At 38.7% G+C, this 22,327-nt stretch overlaps 1 protein-coding gene across 4 annotated transcripts in view; it reads left to right on the forward strand.

Moving 5' to 3' along the window:
• The first annotated feature begins 719 nt into the window (after positions 1 to 719).
• HPGDS (hematopoietic prostaglandin D synthase) overlaps positions 720 to 22,327 on the forward strand; it is a 48,070-nt gene continuing 26,462 nt past the window's right edge. For 2 of the 4 annotated variants that reach the window (XM_081812128.1, XM_081812125.1), the window contains exons 1-4: positions 720 to 795; positions 8,223 to 8,364; positions 15,909 to 16,001; positions 16,754 to 16,863. In XM_081812128.1, the coding sequence (XP_081668254.1) occupies positions 8,232 to 8,364; positions 15,909 to 16,001; positions 16,754 to 16,863 (336 nt within the window). In that variant the 5' untranslated portion in view covers positions 720 to 795; positions 8,223 to 8,231. Of the gene's footprint in view, positions 796 to 4,578; positions 4,643 to 7,695; positions 7,771 to 8,222; positions 8,365 to 15,908; positions 16,002 to 16,753; positions 16,864 to 22,327 lie in introns of those variants that run through there. The other 2 variants (XM_081812126.1, XM_081812127.1) reach the window with 2 other exon arrangements.

Raw genomic sequence — 22,327 nt, forward strand, 5'->3', positions numbered from 1 at the left:
AATATTTAAACAATATGGCTCTTCGGAGAAAAGGAGTGTAAAGGAAATATGCTAGCAGCAATGAGAACTTAAGGAGTCCTCGTAAAAATGTGATTTGTGGGACAATATAATATTTGGAATCATTCATTCAGCAAAGATATACTAGTGGCTGTGATGTGCTCGGCATTCCTTCCCATAACGAGGGCACCACAGTAAACTGAACACTGAAAGGCCTGCTCTTACGAAGCTCACATTCTGCTGGGGGAGGGTGAAAACCAACCAAGAAAATACACTATGTTGTTAGACATGGTAACGAAGAAACACACAGCAGGTGAGGGATGAGACTGTTGGAGGAGGGTCCCGGTGAAGACGTGGTCAGCCAAGCGTTCCCTAAGGAGTCCTAGTGAATTGCAGAAGCCAGCCCCGTGCATATCTGAAAAGAAGGCTTACTTGTGCTCACTTTCTCTCATTCTCCGGGAGCCTATGGTGTAAGGTTTTTAAACATAGATGAGCATGTAGCAATAGGCACACATCGGCACCTATAACTTTGATTTTATCAACGGAATGCAAATATGTTAGGTTATTATTTACACACAGAGATCCTATAAAATGCCAAGAAGAACCAGAAGTCTTTGCAGGATTGGACTGTTTGGCAGGCATATCTCATCTAAGAAATGAAGGAAGAGACTTAGGGGGAAGTAAGTTGCTCCGTCTCTCATTGGCTTGTGATTGTCCCTTACTCATCATATAAACCCAAGATGCAGTCACTGATGAGAGCATAGAAGATACTAGAGACTCCACAGAGACGTAGCACAAGTAAGTGATACGACTGAACTCTACAAAGATAAGAAATGAGATAGTGTTCTTTCTTCATCTTAGTGTTTTTTATTACTGTGATATTCTGTGTGTGACTGAGCAACTGATACCTATTTTCACCATGCCACTCATTCAGCTCTCATTCAGAGCCTCTCTGTTAGTGGCCAGGTAGAAATCAAACAGTAGTTTTCTTTCTTTCCTTTCTTTCTTTCTTTCTTTCTTTCTTTCTTTCTTTCTTTCTTTCTTTCTTTTCTTTCTTCTTTCTTTCTTTCTTTCTTCTTTCTTTTCTTGAGGGTAGGTGAAGGGGCAGAGGGAGAGGGAGACAGAGAATCTTAAGCAGGCTCCATCCTGGGCCCGGTGTAGGGCTCAATCCCATGACCTTGAGATCATGACCTGAGCCTAAATCAAGAGTTGGATGCTTAACTGAGCCACCCAGGCTCCCCAAAATCAAACACTAGTTTCTAAGAGAAATATAGGTACTGGAGATTTTGAAGGATTTTAAGATTTTAAAAGATCCTTTAAGTAGATATTAGTAGATATAAAAGTAGATTAAGTAGATATTAGTGGATATAAAAAATGCAGTCAGTACTGGAGGAAAAATTCTTCCAGAATTTTCCCCACTAATATTTTCAATGTGTGAAGCAGTGGAGAAGTTCTTCTCTTTTTCTTTTTCTTTCTTTCTTTCTTTTCTTTCTTTCTTTCTTTTCTTTCTTTCTTTCTTTCTTTCTTTCTTTCTTTCTTTCTTTCTTTCTTCCTTTCTTTCTTTCTTTCTTTCTGTTTAGGGATTTTCTTTGTAATATTTTCTATCATTTTAAGGCTATTTTGTTGAAGCATCTCCGTGTTTTGCCAAGAATTGCATTCTGTCATCATTTGGTTTCAGAGGTAATTTAAGGCATTTACCCCAGACTAAGAATTTGAGCCTCTCAGCTCCCAAAGGATATTTCAATTATTCCTCTTGCTTTGGCTTTAACGTGAGGCAACAATTTAAAATATTTAGTTGGTCTTTGGTGGGAAAAGAGAGATCCTGGCTTGCCAATGCAAAATTAAACATTCAGGATTCGACTGAAATCAGTATTTTACTCAGTTAACAAAAATGCTTATATTTCTCTATTGTCCTACAATTTAACTTCAACCTGGCAACTTTTCCAGAACCGAACTAGACACGCTCGGGGACCCTGTGAAGGAGGGAAATCAACATTCTTTACCACCAACTGTTAGCGGGTAATGCAGTGCTGTTATTTAATGCCATAGTGTGCAAGAAGTTCTTATGTAGACAATAGCAGCTCCTGTGATTGCTCTCTAAATCCACTTTTTACAATTCAAAACACTACAGTCTATATGATGGGATCACAAACATTATACTCTATGCCGGTACATTTTGTGTAGGTTAAATACTGGTCAAGTTGGGATCTAGCAAAGAACTGTCGGCAAATTCACAAATAATCTTTGTTCTTATACTTCAGACTTGTAGGTTATTGCATTACGACTAGGCATATATAAAACTATATCTGGAATTCTTGAGTATGTTTGACATTCCTTTTATTTAAGAGTAAGAGCTCATGTAGATCAACACTTTTATGAGTAAAATAAATAGCGTTTAGGTTTTGAAGTGAGTTGTAAATAGTTAATACTTAATTCCTTATTTGTAAGTTTTTCTATCCATCAAAATTACTCCAAAAATTCAATTCCTTTTTTCATTTACCTGCTGAAATCTTCAAGGTATGTAACATAGTAAATGAATATTAGCCTCCTTGGCCAGAGTTGAATTTGGATAGTTATCTCCTTTCTGGCAGACATTAGCATTTTTGATACTATGTTTTACTGTGCGCTTATAGCAACATACAGATTAGAACATCAGCTCAGTTAAAATGAAATGGTTTTATTATAGCTTGTACTTTATCAATGACCGCATTAAAATTGTCTCTGGGATTGAATAGTCCTGTGTTTTGTGGTTGTTAATCAGTTGAAATGTGCCAGTGTTACCATAAGGAAAAAGAGCTACAAACGAGGAGAAAGAAAGAAGCTCCCCAAGACAGAACTTTTCAAAAACACTATTATTTTCCATGTAAATATTAATTGATTATTGATTAAATAATTTAATTATTTATCTCTTATAATTAAATATTTAAGTAATTAAAATAATCAAATATTTAATTAACATTAAATATTATATATTAAAAGCTAAATCTTCTTTTGCATTTAATGGCTCCATCTGTCTGAGTTCACAGGTGAAAGTGTCTATGCAGGGGTTTTATGAATCATCATTCATATGTTCTTTGAGAAACTGTGTATCTTATTTTTCAAACACATTCTAAGTGGGTTTTTTATTTATCTGATGAATCAGGAACTTAATTTTTTTTAAAGGCTTTTATTTTATTTATTTGAGAGAGAGAGAGCATGAGCAGGGGGAATGGCAGAGGGAGAGGAAGAAGCAGACTCCCTGCTGAGCAGGGAGACCGATGTGGGGCTCCATCCCAGGGCCCCGAGATCAAGATCTGAGCCGAAGGCAGACGCTTAACCGAGTAAGCCACCCAGGTGCCCCTTGAATCAGGAACTTTAAATGACTTCTTCAGAGTGGAAGGAAGCCAGTGGTTAGTTTTAGTTGTAAAGGAAAGCATTAAGCACAATCAGCTTACCTTTTTACTTCTTGTCCTGTATCATTTCAGGAAACATTTTGCAGCGTGCCCTACATGGGATTCTTAACACGGAGTGACAGTGTTCAGGGCTCAGAAATGAAGCTCTCAGGGAACAGCATGATACTGGGATTTGCCTAGGCCAGGCAAAGCATACTTAGTCTATCATGCAGCTGGGTGTTATTTCTATATATTATGGGAAGCTGGGATCTAATTTTTTATAGTTTTCTTCTTTGTCTCAGTCTGGTCCCATTAGATCCCCACTGAAATGGCATGTCTGTCGTATATCTGAGGTTCTGTTTCTAGACTCTACACACCTCTAGACGTCTGGTCCTGAACAAAGATCACATTATCCTCATTACAAGGTTTTTTTAAAGTCTTGCAATCTGGTAGGTCAAGTCCTCTCCTTCTGTTCTCTTAATTTGTCTTGGTTACTTTGGTCCTTAGCATTTCCATTTGAAATTTAGGCTCAGGTTTATTCACAGACACTCTTGAATTTTAAATACAAACAGTAACTCTGATTGCAAATAAGGACAGTTTTGTCTCTTCTTTTCCATTCCTTACATATGTTGTTTATTGTTGTCTTATCTTACTGAGTTAGCTGGGCCATCCATGACTATGTTGAACAGTAAGGGTAATACTGGGGTTCTCATTATTCCTGACATTAAAGAAAATGCTTCTATTGGCTCCCCATTATGTATGATGTTTGCTCTAAGTTTTTTTTGTAGACTCTATTTTCTTTTGGGCCTGGTGTCTTTCATGAATGTAACTAACTACCAATTCAGTTTCTTTACTGGTTAGTGTTAAATGCAAGCTTTCAGGTGTTTTTTGTTTTTTGTTTTAATTTGTGTTAGTTCACATATTTCTAAAAATTTTTCCATTTAAGCGTTCAGATTCAGGAACATAAAGTTATTTGCCATGTTAGCTTATGATTTTGAATGATCTATTTCATCTGCTCTTATGACCCCTTCTTGTGTATAATATTAATTTTTATGACTTTTCATACATTTTCTTTATCAGTTTTACTGGAGGTTTACAATTTGACCTTTTAAAAGTTGTATATAAAAGCTTGCCAGGCCCTAGTTTCCAGCAGTGCGTCTCTATACAGTCTCCCATTTGAGGGGGAACTTGATTCTCCTTTTTTCTGAAGGAGCTACCCTCGTGGATGACACTGCCTCTCTCCGAACTCAGGGACCTGCTTTACCATTTTACAGGTGAGGAAACTAAAGCTGGGGACAGGTGACTTGCCCAAGGCCATTCATATAGTAAGTGGCAGGGGTGACCCCAAAATCACACATTCCCTTTGCCACTGATCTGTTCCGCCCTTGAGCCTGTTGCTCACTGCATCTCTCGGTGGGAGCGCGGTATGTCTTACTTTCATCCTTTTAACCCGTCATCCTCATGAAGTAAAGGCTTTAACAAAGTGAGATTATTGTAACAAATATACTGCTAATTGCAGTGAGGGGAAAAAATTTTTTTAGGCACTGTCCTCTTTGGTGATCATTAGCTTATATTATAAATTTCCTTATAAATTTTCACCATACAGATATTTACCTGGAATTTCTTCTGTTAGGTTTTGTTTTTTTTTTAAGATTTTATTCACTTATTTGAGGGAGACAGTGCTAGTGAGAGAGCACAAGCTGGGGAAGAGGTACTCCCCACTGAGCAGGGGAGCCCAATATGGGGCTTGATCCCAGGACCCCAGGATCATGACCTGCGCCAAAGCAGATGTTTAACCGACTGAGCCACTCAGGCGCCCCTCTTCTGTTAGTTTTTATGCAAAAGCTTTATAAAATATAGAAAGGATTTGAAGAATCCATAAATGTTTCCAATTGCATTTACATTTACTTATTTTTCATGTTCTAAAAATGTGCACATTTACCCTAAAAAACAAAAGTCTTCAGGTTTGGAAGTTTGTAGCTGTAAAAATCAAGAAACCAGACTTGTGCTCAGTAGAAAATATAATTATGCAAGTAACTACAGGAATGTGTTGTGCAAGTACAGCTTCATTAATGAGTCATGACTGTTGAAAGGATGTTCTAGAAGGAAAGATAAGCATTTGTCAGATGGTCACGGACCTGTGCCAAATCTTAGATTTAAAGATATATTTGCAGAGAACTATAGATAGCTGCCAACTTACGCTAATGATTTCTTAATGTCTTCTTTACTTGAGTGAAACACAATATAAAATAGCACGTATTTGCAAATGAACCACAACAACAAACAATCCCTGTGTTTTCATGCAGAATTAGGAGGTAGACACTGACATTTACATGGCATTTGACCAAATGAGAAAAAGTTCTATGTTTAATTTTTAATATTGATCATAATGGATGTATATAAATCTACTCATATAATGTTTGTAAGGAAAATGCATATCATGTCTCTGTTGCTGAGGAAAAATTGACCTATGACAGCAAAAATCAATAAAGGAAAGTTGTGTAAAATGTTCGCCAAATAAAAACTGCAACCAAGAATGACACTTTTTCCACTCTGAAGGCTTTTTTTGTTCTTTTGAGATTTAAAACAGATAGATCAAGGAATTGTAACCACTACGCTTTTTATTTCCTAGATAAGAATGTTCCCTTTATTGTGATTACATAAGTATTTCCTTTTTTCAGAAGGAAGCTTACTACTTTACATTTTTTATTGGCTATTTTTGTACTCTCCTATTTTTCCCACTATTTATTTCTAAGCTCCACATTAAGCTTCATTTAGTCCTAACCCCAAATTTGAACTCCTTCTATGCATATTTCTCCCCCAAAGTACTGGGGCTGTAAATCTTGGAATTTCATTAGTTCACTCCAGTGAATTCTTCCCTCTAGAGAGAGCACTCCCTCACATAGCGATGTGTGTGGCAGGTGCCACATGTCGCTTGGGTGCAAACTGGACTGGCTAACAGGAGTGGGCTGGGCATGGGATGTTCAGAGTGACTCTGTTTCCAGCAAGGAGCACCAGCCCCACCCACAACACCTGGACAGGGAAAACCAAGGCCCAGAGAAGTGGATTCACCAGAAATCACCATCATCATCATTTCTTGGATCTTGAGGGGGTCTAGATAGGCAACCAGACAGTTCTTTGCAGTCATCCTCACCATAGATAGACACCATGAATGCACGAACTTGGCAATCTGGATTTTTATGGTTTGTGTTTGACCTTTTATGTGATGTGCTTTCAAATATATATTTTTAAGATTTTATTTATTTGAGAGAGAGAGAGAGAGCGAGCACGCACGCGCACAAGAGAGAGCACATGAGCCAAGGAAGCGGCAGAGAAGCAGACTCCCCGCTGAGCAGGGAGCACGATGCGGGACTCAATCCGATAGGATCCGAGGACCCTGGGATCATGACCTGAGCAGAAGGCAGACGCTTAACCGACAGAGCCACCCAGGACCCTGTGATGTGCTTTCAGATAGAATTTTGTTTTGAGAGTTCAGCCCAACTTTTCTATCTCACATTCCATTAATATCCTTGAAAGACTTCCTTAGCAGAAAATGAACTATTTATACTTAAACCACTTAAAATTAATGATATTTATGACTTCTATTCATGGAATTACTATGATTATTATTTATTTTTAGTGTACTGTATTCACAGTGTTTATTCTTGACCATAGAATGAATTCAAAGTTATTATTGTTGATAGCTAATAATTAAGTGTTTAGCATTGTGTTAAATGCTTTACATGTATTACCTCATTAAATCTCCAAATCCGTATTAGTACCTCTATTTACAGAAGTGGACTTTGAAATTCAGAGAGATTTTATTGATTAGCCCAAAGATACATAGCAACTAAGATGAAGAGCTGAATTTCAAATGAAAATGTTTCTTTCTCAGTTGCCGGATCATCATAAAATTACCATACGTGCTACTATTATTGCTTAAAATCATTGTTTATAAACAATGACAATGGGAGGATACAAATCACAGAAAATCAAAAAATTGTAATGACCTACAGCTTACCCAATGCCGCCAGTATTAGCCAACTCTCCGAAATTTAAGAGAAGTTGAAACCCAGCGGCATGGATGCAGTAAAAAAAAAAGAGAGCAATGTTTCCCTAAATCATTGATTCCTAGAGGGGAATTCCACGGGGGTGGGAAGAGAGTGGATGGACAGCCAGCTCAGGTTGGCAACGCTTGGCTCCCATCCTCTTGCATGTACCCTGTTCTTGAAATCCTCATCCAGCTGTCCTCACAAACTCAGCTGAGTCACCAAAGCAAACAATAAACCAAATGTCAAATTACAAGTGAGTAAAGGCAGGACAAAAACAACTTAAAATGGAAAGTTTTGGACTCTGTCCTCTGACAGTTGGTGATAGATAGCCTCTCACTCTGAATTTTTTTGTAAGTAAAATTTGAGTCTGGTTATTTCACTGGAATGTTCTAGCTAGTTCTTTTTTTTTTTTTTTTTTTAAGATTTTAATCATTTATTTGAGAGAGAGAAAGCAGGAGCTGTGGGGGGGAGGGCCAGAGAGAGAGGGAGAAGGAGACTCCCTGCTGAGCAGGGAACCTCACATGGGACTTGATCCCAGGACTCTAAGATCATGACCTGAGCTGAAGGCAGACACCAATTGAGCCACTCAGGTGCCCCATCCAGTTAGTTCTTAAAGAGAGGGTCATGATCTTAATTCTGTCAAATTTTCCCCATGTTATTAGGATTCAGGCTTTGAAATATTCTCTAATATCTCCAGTTATCTCAAAATATGCCATAAAGTTTTGGAAAAAGTCCCCAAAGGAAAATGTTGAAACATCTCTAGAGGGCTGTTAGAATAATCTTTCAATTTTTCTTTTTCCAGAATCTTACCATGCCAAACTACAAACTCATTTATTTTAATATGAGGGGGAGAGCAGAAATTATTCGTTACATATTTGCTTATTTGGACATAAAATATGAAGACCACAGGATAGAACAAGCTGATTGGCCTGAAGTCAAATCAAGTAAGTGGCACAAGTAACAGTTTATGAAAATGTAGGGAAAATATGTCTCCAAAACCTTCTGTCTTTCCTCGGGGAAATGAAAAAATAGAGGTTTTTAAATCTCATGTAGCTTTACATTGAGAAGCAGCAGTTCAGGAAAGTTAAATCAATGCTATGTGGCCCAAATTTTCCTATTCAAGATGAAAACATAAACCTCACAGAAAGAATATATAAAGATAAACAATAAGAAGTTTTGTCATAAGAGCTGAAAGAGGGCATCCTGAAGCGAGTATTCTTGACAACTCGAATTGGATGGGCTTACTACAGATATCTACAATCTTCTGACAAGGGATCAGATATGCCGCTCTAACAGAAAACCAAACTCAAGGTGGCTTAAATAAGAAGGAAACTGTATCACATAACTGAAAATCCAGAAATAGGACAGGTTTCAGGAGATGACTTTATTCATTTTTCCTCCTCTGTGTTGCCGGCATGAGGCTAGTAGCAATAAGTTTGCAGCAATTTCAGCCCCACAGCCTTGAACAGTAACATCAAGAGGTATATGAGAGAGAAAGAGCACTGCTTCCTTTTTTTTTTAAGATTTTATTTATTTATTTGACAGAGAGAGACACAGTGAGAGAGGGAACACAAGCAGGGGGAGTGTGAGAGGGAGAAGCAGGCTTCCCGCGGAGCAGGGAGCCCGATGCGGGGCTCGATCCCAGGACCCTGGGATCATGACCTGAGCCGAAGGCAGTCGCTTAACCGACTGAGCCACCCAGGCGCCCCAAGAGCACTGCTTCCTTAAGTGTTCCCAGAAGAATGAACAAAAACTCCCAGAAGACCTCAGCAAACTTGTCATGTCTCACTGGCTCAGATTGGGTCACATGTCCATTTCTGAACCAGTCACTGACCAAGCAGATGGGAAGAACCTTGAACCATCTAGTCTACCTCAGAAGTTGGGGTTAGAATCAATGTTCATGAAGTATGTGACTATTCAAAAGAAGGGTGAATATGTGAACAAAACTGGGATGTTTGATCAGAGGGAAGAGCAAATTGACAAACTGGGCAGGTAATCCAATGAAAACATGCTAGTTAGCACTCAGGACAAAGGGGAAGAATTAGAAATATTATTACATTAAAAAGTGTGTGGCTCTCGGGCGCCTGGGTGGCTCAGATGGTTAAGCGTCTGCCTTCGGCTCAGGTCATGATCCCAGGGTCCTGGGATCGAGTCCCGCATCGGGCTCTCTGCTCCTTGGGAGCCTGCTTCTCCCTCTGCCTCTCTCTCTGTGTCTCTCATGAATAAATAAATAAAATCTTTAAAAAAAAAAAAAAAGTGTGTGGCTCTCAGTAAGCTGTAAGTCATCCTCTAGGTGCTATTTTCTTTTCTTTTTTAGAATGAAGAAAGAATAGATGAGCTAATTCTTTGCCCATCGTGTCTGCCTAGAAATACTAACTAAATATTAATTATTTGTCCAAAATTCACATTTTTGTGTTTGTATTATTACAAATTTGCTTAAAGATGAAGTTGAAAACAACTATTGAGTATTTGAAGACTTTTGGGCACCTGGTGGATTTCATTTAATTTCTCCAGCATGCCTTCATGGGATGTATTATTGTATCTATTTCATAGCTGGGATAACTATAGCACACAGAATTTATGTAATTTTTCCAGGTTCACAGTCCTAGCAAGGTAAAACTGTTTTTCAAACACAGGTCAATTTCATTGAGTGGCCCAAGTTATTTACACTAGATAACGCCAATAACACCATGATAACTGGCATATTAACAATACGTATCGCCACATGCCTTCTGGAAACATGATTTCCTTTAAAATCATTAGCCCTGTAGCCACTCTTTTCCTTGTTAGAGAACTCTTCCCTGGTGGGCTAGAATATCTTATTTCCTGTTCTCATGAAACTTTCTCATTAATATCCAAACTTTCCTCCTGCTATCAGAATTTGTACATGGGATTTTTAATTCTGTTGTTATAAAATGGGTGAAATTTAATTTTATCCATTAATTAAGATGGATAACAAGCTGAAAAGATGTTACATATAACAAATTCTGCCTTTTAGTTTTTAGATATAAATTCTTTGAGTGCCTCATACCCTATTCTATCTTGACTTTTCACTATGTTATTGAAAATGGAATTGCCAAATTTTCTTAATATTTTCATAGATTCTTTTTTTTTAAAGATTCTATCCATTTATTCATGAGAGGCAGAGAGAGAGAGAGAGGCAGAGAGAGAGAGAGAGGCAGAGGGAGAAGCAGGCTCCCCAAGGAGCAGGGAGCACGATGTGGAACTCGATCCCAGGACTCCAGGATCATGACCTGAGCCGAAGGCAGATGCTTAACTATCTGAGCCACCCAGGCACCTAATATTTTCATAGATTCTCAGAGTGGGAAGGTATCTTAAAGTTCATGATGGTTAGGATATATATATATATATATATATATATATATATATATAGTTTCCAATGCTTTAACAGACACCCAGCACAAGTGGAATTTAAGAAACAAAATGGACATTTGGGAGGGGAAAAAAAGAGAGAGAAAGAGAGGGAAACAAATCATGAGAGACTCTTAACAACAGAGAAGAAACAGGGTTAATGGAGGGATGTGGGTGGGGGATGGGCTAAATGGGAGATGGGGATTAACATAACGCTTGTTATGATGAGCACTGGGTGCTGCATGTGAATGATGAACCATTGAACACTACTCCTGAACCAATATTGAACTGTATGTCAACTAACTAGAATTTAAATTAAAACAAACAAAACAAAACAAAAAACAAAAACAGACACCCAACACAAAAATGGACTAAAGAGGATAGCAATTTATTTCTTTTGCATAAAAGCCCAAGATGATATGGCAGTTCTCCTCCACAGAGCTGTCAAAGATTACGTTCCTTTTTTCTGTTGATCTGCCACCCCTAGTTGGTTGTCTTATTTACATAGTGTAAGAGAGTCCTGTCTCCTTCCGCATTCCAGCTCACAGGAAGTATGAAAGGGAAGGAGGCACATCTCTTTCTTTCAACCGCATGACCAGAGAGTTTTACACCTCACTTCTGCTTATAGCCCCTTGGCAAGAACTTCTTTTTTTTTTTTTTTAATTTTTTTATTTATTTTTGAGAGAGAGAGAATGACAGAGAGAGAGAGAAGGAGAAGGGTGAGGGTCAGAGGGAGAAGCAGACTCCCTGCCGAGCAGGGAGCCCGATGCGGGACTCAATCCTGGGACTCCAGGATCATGACCTGAGCCGAAGGCAGTCGCTTAACCAACTGAGCCACCCAGGCGCCCAAGAACTTCTTCACATGGTTACACATTACTGCAAGGGAAGCCGGGAAATCCTGACTTTATTGCTTTGAGAAAAAAGGAAAAAATAAATGTTAAAAACAGTTTATTACAAATTTTAGCTGGCCTCATCTCCTATCTGATTCAGGAGTGCTCTCTGGTGTTGGAAACCCTCTATGATCTCCCCTCTGTGATAACCTAGAGTTATCATTGGATATTTCTATTAAAAAGTTCTAGGTTGGGGTACCTGGGTGGCTCAGTCTGTTAAATATCTGCCTACGGCTCAGGTCATGATCTCACAGTCCTGGGATCAAGCCCCTCAGCCCCTCATGGGGCTCCCTGATCAGCGGGGTGCCTGCTCCTCCCTGTCCCTCTGCCCCTCCCCCTGCTTGTGCACACACATGCTCCCGCGCTCTCTCTCTTTCTCTCTCAAATAAATAAATAAAATCTTAAAAAAAAAAAAGTTCTTCCAGGTCAAACCTGGTGGACTGTGCACAGGTATTGACATTTTTTTCTTTTCAAATAACATTAAAATACTTCTTTAAAAAAAAAAAGGCAAAGCCCTACAAGAACAAAGACATGAAGCTTGAATAAGAGAGCACAAAATTCTTAAAGCTGGAAAACAGGTCCAAGAATGGTAAGGTGACTAAGTAGGCCAGTGATGCCCAAATATAAGCCTGGTAGAGGTGAAGGCAAGCCGAATCACTGCAGGGAGCCCCCAAGAGGCTCAGGAATTGGTAGCAACAGAGAACTCTAAAAGCTGAACCGACAGAGGGTGGACTGGAAGCATGTGAAGCAACAGCATGACCGCCCTGGAAGCAGTATGGAGATGACTCTCAACAGACGACGGACCAGAGCTTTGTGGGACAACAGGCATTTCTGAGGACACAATACTACAAGCGGGAGTCAGTGGAAGTCTAGAAACTAAATCGTGAGATTCAGAGCCCTTATCCCCTGCTCCCCAATCAGAATGCTACACCCAGACGAGTATCCCTTGGACAGAAAGAGTTCTCTCGGGGGGAAGCCGATCAGTCCCAGAGAAATGTCTAACAGACACTGGACAGGTGGGAGTCTCAAGGCCATGGCCCAGCCCGATCCCATATACACTGAGATTCCAATTAGCTTCTATTCCTTTCGCTTATTTAAAACAGGAATGGCAAACCATAAATTAAGAGATATTTGTGAGAAGACCTCTAATGTGAAATAGACATAAACAAAGAAGCAGAGGGAGAAAAAATCAGCTGAGGGCATCAGGGTGATGTAGCAAGAAAAAAACTTCAAAAAATATAAGACCCTCAGAGATGGGGTGCCTGGGTGGCTCAGTCATTAAGCGTCTGCCTTCGGCTCAGGTCATGATCCCAAGGTCCTGGGATCTAGCCCCAGTCGGGCTCCCTGCTCCGCGGGAAGCCTGCTTCTCCCTCCCCCACTCCCCATGCTTGTGTTCCCTCTCTCGCTGTGTCTCTATCAAATAAATAAATAAAATCTTAAAAAAAAAAAAAGACCCTCAGAGAGAAAAATTCTATATATTCTGAACAAGCATGCTATAAAAAGAAATGTTCAGAGACAAAAAGGTTTTGAAAATTAAAAATTTGATACAGACAAAACAAATGAAATCAATGAAATGATAAAAAATAAGGAACTCCTCCAGAAAGTACAATAGGAAAAAGAACTAAAAAATAAGAGAAAAAAGATTAGAAAAATTGAGACTCAGTAGGTGTAGGGTGTCCAATGTCTCCATGAAATTCTGGGAAGAAAGAAGGAAAATTTTTTTTTTCTTTTTTAAGATTTTATTTATTTGACAGAGAGACACAGCGAGAGAGGGAACACAAGCGGGGGGAGTGGGAGAGGGAGAAGCAGGCTTCCCGCGGAGCAGGGAGCCCGATGCGGGACTCGATCCCAGGACCCTGGGATCATGACCTGAGCTGAAGGCAGACACTTAATGACTGAGCCACCCAGGTGCCCCAAAGAAGGAAAATTTTAAAAGACTCTTCCTTATATAAAATTAAAATCTATCTCCTCAGTGGCTTTCATACATCGGTCTTGGACATATCATCTTAAATCGTGGAAAGCGGATTATTCCTTCTTTCACATCCAATTATTTGAAGCAGTCTAGTATCTTTAAGACAGCATAGAGAAAAAGCCACTGCTGTGTATACAGTTCAATGATAATACTCTGAGTGAAGATAAAGGTCACTGGCTGAATACAGAACTGAGTCCCTGTTGGATTACATCTCCAATAACCCCAAAATTATTAATTTTTTTCTGGAACCAAATGAAGGACTTGGCATTTGTATTCTTAAATTTCTTCTTGTTAGATGCAGCCCGATATTCCAAGTGTTGGCAATCATCCCAATCTTGGCTCAAATGCTGCTAGTAGCTGAAAGCTTACCATCCCACAGGTCATCCATGGTGCCAATGCTAAAAAAGTATTCTTCATCTTGAGTTAATATCTGTGCCTTTTAAAGTACCTTTTAATTGTAGCTCTGCATTTTAGAGATAGTTGGAAAATGTCCAATTTTTCATCCGTTTGACAGCTGTACCATATTTGAAGATGGCTATTAGGTTTCTTTTGTCTTCGTTTGTTTTATCTCCCCCAGTAAAGAGTGCCAAGTTCTCCAGCCAAGCCTTATAAAATGTGGTTTTCAGACCCTTCTCTAACTTGGATACTATCCTCTGGGTTTGCTCTGATTTTTAATGTATTCTCAAAACATGGCTCTTAGAACTATCAACACAGCTGAGCAAAAGTTCCAGCTGAACTCAGTCTGAATCTCACCTCTACCAGGTATGTGACCTGGACTAATTATATAACCTCTCTTCACCTCACTTTCTCATTTGTAAAACGAGATAATAGTTAATGCCTACGTCATAGGGTTGTTGTGAGAACTAGAAAACCTAATGGGTACGTTAAATATGTAGTACACTGCCTAGCATAAAGGGGGCCTCCCTCAAAATGTTAGGCATGTCAATTCCTAATCACATACTTCGCTGCAGATGAGGCATCACGAAGACTAGTACTCGGCACACTCATTAGGTATGTACTCAAAGACGGTTTGATTCCTGACGTGAAGCACAGTTCATCTTTTACTTATGTGTACGAAAGACACTTGACGGTTGATTGTAGTAGTTGCTCTAGGGTCAAGGGATTGTGAGCGGCACTTTGTTCTTTTCTCTCTTCCCAAAATAATTATATTTCCCAAAGTAAGGCACTGGTTGGAAAAATTGTGATCAATACATATGATAAAATATAACGTAGCCATTAAAAAGGTGATGTTTCACTGATTTGGAAAGATTTCAAAAAGATGTTGTCAAATAAAAAAAGTGGTTTACAAATACATACTTTAGGATGCTGTTTTTAAATATAAATGAGAAAGCAATTAAAATATTCAAATGGTTATAATTATGTGGTAGAATTTATTTATCTTCAAGTTAGAATTTTTCTATAAAAACATATATTACCCTCTGACAAAAATATAATAAGTTTAGATAAGAAAACAAAGTAGGATCTACAGATAAAATGTTAATGCATCTGCTCTGAGGCTGCCCTGTATTTGTACAAATTGCTTGCTGCCTTACTATATACTTCACATAGTCCCTCATCAAAATAAGAATGTGGCTAAATTCCTTACCATAACTCAGTATATAAATCAAACTCTCCATTTCCTCATCTTTTAAAAATTTCTTTTATTTCTTTTTAAAATTTTTTTATTATTAAGATTATTTATTTATTTGAGAGAGAGAGCGCACGAGCAGGGGGGAGGAGCAGAGGGAGAGGGAGAAGCAGGCTTCCCGCTGAGCAGGGAGCCCGATGTGGGGCTCGATCCCAGGACCCTGGGATCACGACCTGAGCCGAAAGCAGATGCTTAGTCGACTGAGCCACCCAGGTGCCCCAGACTATGGTTTTAAAGAATAATTAATGGTATCACTGATCGAGGCCACAAAAATTAATGAAGCTTTAAAAGACAGGTTTATTTAAAAGGTAAGTAGTAGGTATATGTAAGCCTATGAGGTAATACACAGTTTAATATGTGGTATCACTATAAACCTGGGTTTTAGACCTGGTGCTGCCATGAACTCTGCAGCAGGTCTTCTAACAACTCTTCTTCTAAAAGACTTATAAAGATTCCACTAGAGGGGGCCTATTGTCCCTTTTAGAACAAATATCCAGGAATTCCAGAACTTTAAAATCATGATTTGTTTCCATAATTATCAGTAAAAATGGAAGTAGTATTACTTGATTTTGTTATGGAAGTTGATTTTTTGCTTATTTTTTTAAGCTCTTCCATTTGGTAAAATCCCCATTTTGGAAGTTGATGGACTTAACCTTCACCAGAGCCTGGCAATAGCAAGATACTTGGCCAAAAACACAGGTAATATGTTTATTGTGTTGAAGAGTTTTGATAACTGAAAAAAATACATGACATATATTCACTATTTATTTATTAAATAACTTTATTATTGAACAGTATAGTGTAAAGAATGAAACAAAAGATATGAAAGAAACAAACCTAATCAGCTGAGGGTAATTAAATGGATTGTGGCACTTCTACTTACAGGAATCCCATGTAGCTGAAAAAAGAGCAGGGATGCCCTTAACAAACTTGTAAAGGAAAGATCTGTAGGATATATGGGGATGTGTATATTGAGTGGGATATATAGTTTTATTTTCATAAAGAAATAATGGAAGAATACAAAAAAAACCCCTAATAGAATGGTTACCAATATGGTAGGTAGGTAAAGGAGCACAATGAGATGGATGGGGCACGGATAGAAGTTAGTCTTCATTGGATACAGTTTTATATTGTTTTGAATTTTTGAACCATAAGAATATATTGTCGGGGTGCCTGGGTGGCTCAGTTGGTTGGGCGACTGCCTTCGGCTCAGGTCATGATCCTGGAGTCCCAGGATCGAGTCCCGCATCGGGCTCCCTGCTCAGCAGGGAGTCTGCTTCTCCCTCTGACCCTCCCCCCTCTCATGTGCTCTCTCTCTCTCTCTCTCAAATAAATAAATAAAATCTTTAAAAAAAAAAAAAAGAATATATTGTCTATTAAAAAGCTAACATTTGAATATAGTAAATTAAATCCAGCGTATGTCTGAGCCTTAAATGGTCTCTATTTTATAGATTTGGCTGGAAAAACAGAATTGGAACAATGTCAAGTTGATGCGATTGTGGACACATTGGACGATTTCATGTCACGTTTTCCTTGGGCAGAGAAAAAACAAGATATAAAAGTAATGTGATCAGTTTGTTATTACTACTATTAATCGTATCTACTTGTGGGGTGCTTTAAAAAGTTTCTTTTTATCGGGCGCCTGGGTGGCTCAGTTGGTTAAGCGTCAGCCTTCAGCTCAGGGATCGAGCCCCGCATTGGGCTCCCTGCTCACGGGGGAGTCTACTTCTCCCTCTCCCTCTGCCCCTCCTCCCACTCGTGCTTGCTCTCTCTCTCTCTCAAATAAAAAAATCTTAAAAAAAAAAAAGTTTCTTTTTATCAAAGTAAGACATACCTATAGTTTTAAAATATCAAATTATATTAAAATATTTAAAACAAAATACAGTGATTCCCTGCTCTACCGTCTCTTCACATTAACACCTCCTCAGACATAACCCACTTTTTAACACTTTTAACTATTTCTTTAGGACACGTAAATCCGGCTTTCTTTGATTCACTAATTTTAGTTTCTCTGGATTTCTTATTATAGTAATAAGAATTTATCTCTTATGTAATCATTGTCTCTGCTCCCCTTCTCCTGAACTCCCAATATAATGATATCAAAATGTTTTGGCCAAATCAATAGTCACTTGTTATGTTAGTATGCCTACGCAAATATCGTACAGAACTGTCAGTTGTAGTATACTTTGATTTTATTTCATTGCTCGCTTTACCTCCTCAAAATTAGTAATTGCCTGTCCTTCGTTTGCCTAATTATTTTTACGTTTATTGCTGAACCTTCCCACACCATCCAGTAGGCCGCCAATACAATTTTCCACAAGGTCAATGATATCAGATTATCCACTATATTCTTGGGGAGATTTGGCCGAGATCCCCCTCTTTTTTTGCAGAGCTGTCTGGGTTTTCTGTGCATCTGCACATCTGTCCCCACTGGACTTGCCTCCACTGCCATCCCAGGGATGTCCTTCTCTTGAGTTGGAGTCCTATTTCCCGGATGCCATCCTCTGTCTTTGCTTACTTCTTTGTCCTCCAGGATTCCCAAAATTAAAATGAAGGCTCGATGACAAGAGGTGTACTGATGACGGACAGCATGGATATGTCTGTCTTGTGTGTCACACTGCTTCAGTCTGGTTTGGTCACCCTAAAAAACCTGGTGCACCGTTGTCATTCTGTAATCTTTATTATCATATTTTTCCTCTTTGTTTTGGTCTGTCTTTCCCCAGGAGTCAGACCATCCTTTAGAATCCATGATAAAGAATAGGAAAATTAAAAAGTTTACCCAAAGCTCTCGGCATGTGGACAGGGTGTGTTGATTTTGAGCATCACTAGGCCATTTGTGGAGTGTTTCCCAATATTACTATCTTTAGGGTCTAGAAAGAGTCCCTAGAGAAGACTTCCGATTTTTGCCCGGAAAGAAAGGTGTGACTGCCAGTGTTCTGGGAAACAATCAGCGAAGAGAGGGCTACGAGTCTCAGAACTTAGTGTTCAGTATGCATATATTCATTCAATCCCCTGTTTTGAAGACATTAGGAATGTCAGCTCCCAACACACAGACCATCGATTTCCCCTCTCCAGCCTTCTGATAAACACGGGGAAGTGGCATGTGTCAAGCAGTGTAAAATGAAAAAGGAAATCTTATGCTAAAACTACCTCTTTCACAGCTTTCAGCCACTCCTCACATTACCCTCTCCCTTACCTCCTTACTCACAATCCTGGATGTAGCCTGCCTTTTTCCGAACCATTTGAGGGTTTTATGGGGTAGATAGTATTGGTTTTCAGCTTTCCCTTTGCAGATACCAGTCATCCATGAGTTTTATAGCTTTGAATTTTGTTTTCTCTTGTCTCCTCTCCTGTTTTCCACCTCTTTGTGGGTGCTGTCTTTTCAAAAATATGTATTTACTGTGCCTTGGGGATGAAAAAAATCATACATGTGTGTCAAATCCATCATCTTTCTCCAGAATTCTAAATAGACCTTGTAGGTTATGCTCCATTACCGCCCCCTAGTGGTTTCCTGGGGGGCACGCATCACAGACTCTCTATTTTAAACTCTTATTGACTCGTCTCCTCCGGTAGAACGTGTGGTGAGGATAGTAATTATGTCTGTACTACAACTCATGTCCCCACGCCGACCGTGTGCCTTTCACGCAGTAGGGACTACATACTTGTCGAACGACAGAGAGCAAGAGCTGATTTCTCCAACAGCATATGCAGATGCTGCTCTGGCCCCTGCATGCGTGGGGCCTCAGCCAGTCCTCCCAATCCTTTCATGGGATACGTGCTTTCTATCATCACGCTCACTTTGCAGATGAAGAAACTGAGAATCAGAGTGGTTATGGAGTTGCCCAGAGCCATGGCCTCATCACCTATGCATACTTCCTTTTAAATGAGTGACTAATACCCAGAGCATCCCTTAGGGAGAAACTGTTACAACCTTCATTTTCCCGGATGGAGAAATTGAGGTTCGTGTAGTAGAAGTAACTTGTATAAGGTTATTTAGCTAGAAAGTGGTACACAAGGAATTCAAATCCCAGCCGCTCGGACTCAGACCTCTTAACCACTGGTTGTTAAGGCCGCAGTGCCGGCAGCTGGTCGGTGTGTACGTATGCGGTGGGGCTTAAGGTCTATATCCGAAAGGTACCGCACAGAGCGAATGACAGTTTAACAATTTACTTAAACGTATTTATGCTAAATACCACTTAATTAGGAACTTCTGATTTCAATAGAGATTTGGAACATAAAAGTATTCACATTTACTGATTCCTTGATATAAATGTAAGGTGTGTCACACACACACACACACACACATGACTAACCAGAGCAAAGTCTAAAATAAAAGCTCAGCTTTGATATAGCAATATATTCAGGCTCTGGAGTCACACTGCCAGGCTTGAATTCTGATGCCCTTCTAGTTGTCACATACCTACCTATCAATAGTTCAAATTCTTTGTCTGTAAAGTAGGGATACTATAGAATCTACTTTGAAGTATGTTGGGAGGATTAAATGTTAGCATGAGTACCTATGACTAGGTCGAAAGTGTTCAACAAATTTTAGATATTATAATTGTATTATCTAGTATATTAATAACTATTAATATATATAATTAATAGTGTTATATAGTTCACTGCTCATTGCTTTTTTTTGTCGGACATGGCATCTCTATTTTACACATCCTTATAAATGCAGAAACAAGTAGATACATAATGTCCAATTTAGAAAAACGGATCTAAAGCTTTTCGTTTCACATGCCAAAACCCCACTGACTGGCAGTCTATCAACTTATGGGCTTGCCCTTAGCTATTTTTTACCCTTCTGTGGCTGAGGCTCCATAATAGAAGCTACCTCCCAGAGGAAGCTATTCTTTGAATGCTTATGATATGAGTAACGCTCTACCTTTGTATTAGAATAACAATGCTCTTAACATACCTCCTATCTCAAAAAAAAAAAAAAATTCACAGGACAAAATCCAAATTTATAAATAAATCATATGAAGGGAGGACGCATTGCAGAAATATTGCAGTTGCCTACATACTATCTGATTAATAAGGAGGACCTGGCTAGTATACGACAAAAAACCTGCCTGGTTTTAGTTCATTTCTTCCCCTAGTCTCCCTGAAGTGGGTCGCGTTGCCGCCACCTTGTGGTCAGGTAATTTTTCAAAAGAGAATATTGGTAACAGTGAAGATGGATGGATAGTAAACATAGTCCTCTTATTATATGTGCCCTAAGAATCTATCAAATACACATAATTATAAATATTTCAGTATCTGTTGCTAAAAATTCCACTTCCAGTTTTTAAAAAATTAAAATTAATTTAGAAGGCAAAATACGTTTGTGGACATTGGTCACCCTGATAATCCTTGAATTTACCACTAGTGTTTCTCTGGTTATTCAACCTGTCTGTTTCAGTTTCCTCATCTAAAGGATGTGGAGGGGAGGACGAAGGATGAACAGGATCAAAGAAATGCCAGTGGCGCATTTCCAATACTAAACGATTTTGGTAGTATGGATTTAAAAATGGTGCTTTGGAGAAACATCATTCCTCTAAAAGTCCTTTGATAGAATACTGTAGCAATGACTTCTCAGGTTGAGAAACCTCCTGACTTATAAGTCTCCAGAGGAAGAGGAAGGAAATTTCTGAGTCTACCAAGTGTAAGGGCGGCTATCTAAGATTTATCAAGAAATGCATTTTAAAAAGTACACATCTGGAAAAAAGGATGTATAATCAAATTTCATCTTCTTTATGTTATTTTGGTGAGTATTCCTTACACTGACTCTTAAATACCAATAATAATGTTGGGGTTAGTAATTTACATATCGTTGGATGAGATGAGTCACTGGGATGATTCACCAAACTTATAGAGAACCTGGGCTACGGGAGAAGTCAATACAGAGAAAAGATTTTTATTTGGCACTGTGTGCACACAGGCATCTGTGTGCATGTACCTTAAGTGGTGGAAATCCACATTCGAAGAAGTAACAAAATGATACAGGTGAGCACACAAAAGTTTTGGAAAGCTGTCCAGCAGCTACATCCTATTCCATTCAACTCCGTTCCCTTTCTAGCTTTCTTAGGAGAGCCAAATTGGCCATCACCCTCCCACCTGATGCTGAGCTGAGCTGGGCTGGGCTGTGGGAAGTGCCACATGGATCTGGGCCCACTGTCTTTCAGCTCACAAATTATGTGTAAGAAGAACTCACGCTGTTTTATTTTAAACTATGACATATTAACCATAGAGAAAGAACCTTATGAATGTAGGTGGTATAGAACAGTGGAAAGGATATAAAGTCAAAATAATGACAAGCTTCCCAAGTTTCAGTTTGTAAAATCGGGCAAATGTATGTAAATATGTAATGATGCTTTTGTAAACTGTACCCTACAAACAAGGCATTATGTGGCAGTAATCTCTATTACCTTGCTAAGTTATAGTAATAACAGAAAGTAAATCAGCAAGTTGGTGAGGGAGCTATCCACTACCCGACTTGCCTTAGTAAGGCTGGATTTTATTATAGGTAATTTATCATTATTAATAAATAATATATATACACATATTTTATGGTATTTTTGAGTTTGGCTTACATTTTATATCCAAGATACACACCGGCCAGAATTTTCATATATAAGCAAACATTTCTTACAAAGAAAGAGGCCATGAATAAATTATTTGGTCTTTCAGAGTTTCAAGGAAAAAGACAATTTTTAAAAATGGGTATATCTTAATTTTTCTCTTCTAAGGATATTTGATTTAGAATGTTACCTTACATAATATATCAAAAGGGGGCACTAGTTGATGGTTTTGTAGATAATAGTCAAGGCAGACAAACCTCATACTAAGGCACAATGTCAAGCCAACAAGATCCATAAAGCCTAAGAGCATAAGGATTCATTATAGATTACTTCCATTAAGTGTGATGATGAAATAAAAGACTGCCAAGCTGAAGGAGCCTAGCCATACAAAATAAAACTAATTTCTTTACCCTCAATTATGTTATTTCACTCCAAAGAGAATGAGGACAATTTTATAAA

Source organism: Leptonychotes weddellii, chromosome 2 (genome assembly GCF_054177405.1).
Source record: "Leptonychotes weddellii isolate Sample4059 chromosome 2, ASM5417740v2, whole genome shotgun sequence".
Lineage (NCBI taxonomy): Eukaryota > Metazoa > Chordata > Mammalia > Carnivora > Phocidae > Leptonychotes > Leptonychotes weddellii.